This window comes from Meriones unguiculatus, chromosome 16 (genome assembly GCF_030254825.1).
Source record: "Meriones unguiculatus strain TT.TT164.6M chromosome 16, Bangor_MerUng_6.1, whole genome shotgun sequence".
Taxonomy (NCBI): domain Eukaryota; kingdom Metazoa; phylum Chordata; class Mammalia; order Rodentia; family Muridae; genus Meriones; species Meriones unguiculatus.
Window position 1 is genome coordinate 28,172,859 of NC_083363.1, and position 6,000 is coordinate 28,178,858.

The 6,000-nt window shown below is 52.6% G+C and overlaps 1 protein-coding gene across 2 annotated transcripts in view; it reads right to left on the minus strand.

Moving 5' to 3' along the window:
* Sh3rf3 (SH3 domain containing ring finger 3) overlaps window positions 1-2,171 on the minus strand; it is a 312,507-nt gene extending 310,336 nt beyond the window's left edge. Inside the window, exon 1 of one of the 2 annotated variants that reach the window (XM_021651788.2) lies at window positions 381-2,168. In XM_021651788.2, coding sequence (XP_021507463.1) covers window positions 381-935 — 555 coding nt within the window. In that variant the 5' untranslated portion in view covers window positions 936-2,168. Of the gene's footprint in view, window positions 1-380 lie in introns of both variants that reach the window. The other variant, XM_060369517.1, reaches the window with a different exon arrangement.
* Window positions 2,172-6,000: the final 3,829 nt, after the last annotated feature.

Consider the following 6,000-nt stretch of genomic DNA (forward strand, 5'->3'; position numbering starts at 1 on the left):
ATAGATAAATAGACAGAGTTGAATCATTAAACAAAAACAGGCCTAGTCAAAATGGCAGTGGTGGGGAGTGGCAGGTCAGAAGGCATGCCCACCTAGGGAGAGATGGGTTCTGAAACACACGAACAGGTTCTTGGGAGCAAATGTAAGCATTGTGCTCATGTACTTAGAAAGCGACTTAGGTGCCCACAAGAAGTCGGGGGCAGGGGGCGTGCTGTCATAGGATGTAGCCAAGAACTGGTAAAGTGGGAACTGACGGCCATGCAGAGTCCCTGGAAAACAGAGAAGTTGCTAGTCTCTTCTATTTCCAATCACATATCCACGTGCGCACAAACATACACATTCCCACACAGTGGCGCCATGTCACTGGGGTCCATTCTTACCTTAGCCACTGGCAGGCTCCTATTAGTTGCCACATCGCACAAACCGGAGGTAGAGCTGCCCGCCACCGCCGGGAGAAAGATCGGAGAGCGCGGGGGACTGCCTGTCGCGCCTCCGGGGATGCCAGCAGCGAGAGCTGACAAAGTACTGGGACCCGGGCGCGCGGGAGGGCTGCCCCCGGGGCTGGCGCCGGTGCGGGGCCTCTGGCGGATGCCATCCAGCAGGCGCACTAGCAGTATGTTGGCGGGCAGCTCGTCCACACCGCAGCCGACGAGGATGCGGCACTCGGGACAGCGTAGCTCGTGACGCGAGCACACGATGCTCTCCAGACAGCGTCGGCAGAAGGTGTGCTGGCATGGCAACACCTTGGCCGTAGTGTCCAGACGCTCCAGGCACACGGAGCATTCCAGCAAGTCCAGCAGCGATGACTCGTCCATATCCTCGTGCGTCCTCGCTTGGGCCTCCCGTTGCTGCTCACCCTGGCGGTCGTCGTCCTCACTCCGAGCTGTAGCGGCCGCCGCCTTGGACGCGCACAGCCAAGACGCTCCAAGCAGCATGGGGGAGGCGCCGGCGCGGGCCCAGCGAGCCGCCTAAGTCCAGGAGCCAGAGGGGAGCGGGCATCTGCACCCAGCCCGGGCGGCAGCCGTCCATAAACAGGGTTCCGTCCCCCGCGGCGCGCTGACAACCCTAGACGCTGGCCTCCACGATTTGCAAAGTGACACGCGGACCCTGCCAGCTAGGCGGGGACCGGAGTTACTGGAGCCGCAAGTCAACTCCAGCCGGCTGAGTGGGTCCTACGCGCGCGGCCCGCCGCTGCGGGCTACACCTGTCCCGCCGCTCCGCTCGCGCCCGGGAGCCCAGCGGCAGGAAGCGCGGGGAGAGGCCGGCCGGGTCCCGGGGGAGGCCGAGGCGCGGCGTGCGCGCTCCCCCGCGCCGCAGGCGAGCCGCGCCACCCCGCTCGGCGCCTCCATGCGCCCCCGGGCTGCCAGGGGGCCGCCGCCTCACTCAACTGGCCCAACCGGACCCCTCTCCGGCCGCGAGCACGTGCGCGGGGGCGGGCAGCGGTCCCGGGCACTGCGGGGGTGCTAGGAAACCCACACCTCTCCCGCCTCGGCGCTCTCCTGTTAGGCCACCTCCCGGGCTCCCGAGAACTTCGCCTGCGCAGGCTTGGCCCTGTCCCCTCTGGACGCTGGGTTCTCCGAGAGCAGTAGGAAGGGACGTTTCTTCTCAACGCCTCCGCGACGGAAAGTTTGCGACCATTATCCCGACTGCTTTCCGCGCCAGCGCTGGGGAGCAGCCTGAGGACGCATCCGACACCCAGGCATCCTTCCGGGCGACTCCGGGGAGCACTCTTGCTTGTGTCCCCTCCCCCGCCAGCACGCACAAGTGACAGCTGTGGCTGGAGGTGCGAGGGTGTCCCTTGAGGCGAGACGGGAAGGCGCTGGAGCTAGCGGGGTCCCCGGGGCCGACCACTCCTTCGGGAGGCAGGCTGCCCTCTCCAGAATCCCTGGTGTGTGACTGCCGCCGCCGCCCACGCGCCAGCACACTCTGGCCGAGCGGCGCGCCCCTGGCGGCGCGCGGAGAGATTCCTGCGCCGGTTCTGGTGCGCCCTGGTGAACCCAGCTCCAGATTTTTCTCGTGAGGCTCAAAGGAGGGGGAATTTGCGCTCCTTCCCGGTGCCCGGGTTTCTGGGAGCGTCAGAGCGACGGAAGTACGTACGAGGACCGGGAGCAGCAGGGAAGTTTGGCGGTGGGCTGCGGTCGGCTTCCTAGATTTCTTGCCCTGTGCTGCCCCCTTGTGGCCCCTTATGTTCCCAACGCTCTCGAGCCCGGCAGAGGCAAAGGTCTACAAGCTGGTCCAACATAAACAGGAGATGCCAGGGCTGACATCAGAAACGGTGTGGACGCCCCTCCTACCTGTAGGGCTGCCTGTTGTTTGTGAAGCTGAGTTCCGCTTTTCTAGTTTTTAGGAAGAAAATAAAATTTGCTGTTGCTTAAATGCCAAGATATCTGCATTTTTTAAATGCTCTAAACAACCCTCATTCAGCCTCATGTCACATGTAAGGAAATTACTCTTATTATTATGAAGCTATTAAATTATATTTAATTTTTGTATTCGCAGAACCCAAATGCACAAAGACCACATGCTAGCGGAGCAGTTGCCTGTAAGCTGTGTGTCTCTTGCAGGGTACTATTTTCCAAGCTGGGTGGTCAGTAAATACTTTTTTTTTTTAAATGATTTCAAGAGTGTCTTGTTTCGCTTCCTTACGAGTACAGATTTTGGTATATTTATCCTATATTATAATGGCTAATATCCACTTATGAGTGAGTATACCACGTGTGTCTTTCTACTTCTGGGTTACCTCACTCAAGATGATCTTTTCTAGTTTCCACGTTTGCCTGAAAATTTCATGATTTCCTTGTTTCTAATTGCTGGATAGTATTTCACTGTGTAGATGGACCACAATTTCTATATCCATTCCTCAGTTGAGGGACATCTAGGTTGTTTCCAGATTCTGACTATTACAAATAAAGCTGCTATGAACATAGTTGAGCAAATGTCCTTGTATTTTTTTAGCATATTTCAGATACACATTTTGGAGTGGTATAGCTGGATCTTGAGGAAGGACTATTCCTAATTTTCTGAGAAAGTACCAAATTGATTTCCAGAGTGGCTGTACAAGTTTACATTCCCACTAGCAAAGGAGGAGGGTTCCCCTTTCTCCACATCCTCTCTAGCATGTGTTGTCAATTGAGTTTTTGATCTTAGCCATTCTGATCGGTGTAAGGTGAAATCTCAGAATTGTTTTGATTTGCAGTTCCCTGATGACTAAGGACATTGAGCATTTCTTTAACTGTTTCTCTGCCATTCGGTACTCCTCTTTTGAGAATTCTCTGTTTAGCTCTGTATCCCATTTTTAATTGGATTACTTGGTTTGTTGGTGTTTAACTTCTAAAGAAGCTAAACAACAAGGAAGACCCTAGGGAAGATGTTCAATCCTTATTCAGAAGGACAAATGTGATAGGCATTGGAAGCAGGAGAAGACAGGGAACAGGACAGGAGCCTACCACAGATGGCCTTTGAAAGACTCTACTGATAGAGGTATCAAAGCAGAGGCTGAGACTCAGAGCCAAACTTTGGGCAGAGTGCAGGGAATTTTATGAAAGAAATGGGAGATAGAAAGATCTGGAGGTGACAGGAGCTCCAAAAGGACACCAACAGAGCCCCCCCCCCCCAAAAAAAACTGAGCCCTGAGGGGCCTGAAGAGGCTGATACACCAACCAAGGACTATGCTTGGAGATAACCTAAAACCCCAGCTCAGATGTAGCCCATAGACTCAGTCTCCAAGTGAGGTCCTTAGTAATGGGAACAGGGATTGTCTCTGACATGAACTCAGTATCTGGCTCTTTGATCATCTCCCCCTGATGGGGTGCAGCCTTGTCAGGCCACAGAGGAAGACAATGCAACCTGTCCTGATGAGACCTGATAGGCAAGGGTCAAATAGTAGGGGAGGAAGACCTCCCCTATCAGTGGACTAGTCATGGGAGGAAAAGAGGGAGGTGGGTGGGATTGGGAGGAGACAAGGGAGGGGGCCACAGTCAGGATACAAATTGAATAAACTTTAATAAATTATAATAATAACTAATAAAAGTGTGTCTGAGTCTCATCATCCAGTGATGATTTGGACACAGACCTTAGGCTCCTCAATTCCAGATATTCTGAGTTCCTATCAGGCTGCCAGTTCCTGAAAATTTTGGGAAGCAGATAGTCTTCCCAGCCAACATCTGCATCATTTATATCAGTATTGGCAAGGGTGTATGTAGTGAGCATTTTGGTTTCTTTAAAACCCAGTTATGTGAATATGTTTTTATTTTAACCCCAGGTGTGGGATATGGGGCTGCTTCAGAATGTCCACAGCAGCTGACTGTAATGTGTCTGCTCTGGCAGGGGCATGATTTGTGCCAGCTGCAGATAGTTCAGTTTTGGGAACTGTTGAGAGGGTATGAATGAGAGGTCCCTGAGGGGCCTGTGGTGGCTGCTGCTCCCCTGCTGCTTCCCTGCTGGGACTGGTCCCCGCTGCTCTCCCGGCTGGGGCTGGTCCCTGCTGCTGCTGGTCCCTGCTGCTCCATTTGCTATTGCTGAATTACAAGTTTGCTGGTTTGCTGGATATTCTGACAAAGAAGATGGACTTGTCCCTAAAAACCTACTGACCCTAATCAGCAGAAAGTGGGCTAAAGAGGTCTACATGCTCATTCCCTTCTCACCTTCTTTCCCACCTGCCTAGTGTTGGGGAGTTGGAAGGGATTGGGGTGGAGAAGGGTAGTAGATAGAAGAACGCAATGAAAGCTGGGCATGGTGGCACACACCATTTATCACAGCACTTGAGAGACAGAGGCAGGTGAATTTCTATGATTTCAAGGCCAGCCTGGTCACCAGGACAGCCAGGGCTACACAGAGAAACCCTGTTTCAAAACACTAAACAAACAAAAGAACCCAATAAAAATGGCTTTAAAAAATGCCTTCAGATGTATGGTAAAACTGTCTATCTTATAAGGAGGTAGGAGGAGTGGAGACTGAAATTTGCTCTCAGACCTTTGCTCAGGAAACACCCAAGGAGAATTTGTGAGAGGACCCAGAATGCCTGATTTATGAGTGTTGATCAGGACCCAGGAATGGGAGAGCATGCAGACCATCCCCGCAGGCACAGTAGGAGACTAACAGAGAATAAAGTTGTTGTCCATGATGATATATCAAGGGTATTTTTGCATGCAAAAGAGAAACTAACTTTTAAAAAAATCTTAAAAGGGGCATAGTAAGAGCAATGATATGGAACCGCAGGCTAAGGGATGTGCCAGGCTAGTGAAGACCGAGTCCCCAAACCTGGGTCTTTCCACTACATGCGGTGGCTCCTTCCCTGCATCCAGGTACCACATGGTAGAAAATATGGCCAAAGCTTGTACTGGATCCAGAAGTAAAGCGTGCAGTTAGCATCACCCACCAACAAGATGGGTATCTGATACTGTCATGGGCTGATGAAAAGATTGAAAACCCTGTCACCTAGCCTGGGCTAGTGGCCACTCTCTGAGCTGTTGTCTACAAGAAGAAGCAAAATCGTATGAAATTTGGCAGCGTCCTCAGAAGTTACACAGAAAAGGAAGTATGGGTTCCTGGAAGGACTGTCTGGGAAAGCAAAAACAGATGGCCATTCTGGGAGCCCAGGACATCTATGTCATCAGAGTCCCTCATTATGCACAACTAAAGTGAAGATGAGTAAACTCAGGGCTACTGAACCTCACCGTGCCTGGACATCCTGTGCTTCCTCCGCTCTGCCCTTCGGCACCTACCACAGCCAACTCCCACAGTAGGCAGCCTCTGAGGCCAAACTCACACAAAGTCTGGGCAGGGTGAGCAAATCAGTCCAGCAGCTAGATTCAGGCAACAAGGCCTGGTTAGGGACTGTGATGAGCTACCTGCACTCTCCCGGGGGAAAACTGCTCCTCAGTGGCAATCACTCACTCACTGTTCTGAAGAAACTATGCCAAGTATTGTGACATCTTTCTGCCTTTCAAGAGAGTTGAAGGCTTCACTTTTTATATCTCCTGATGTTCAACAGTTGACAAA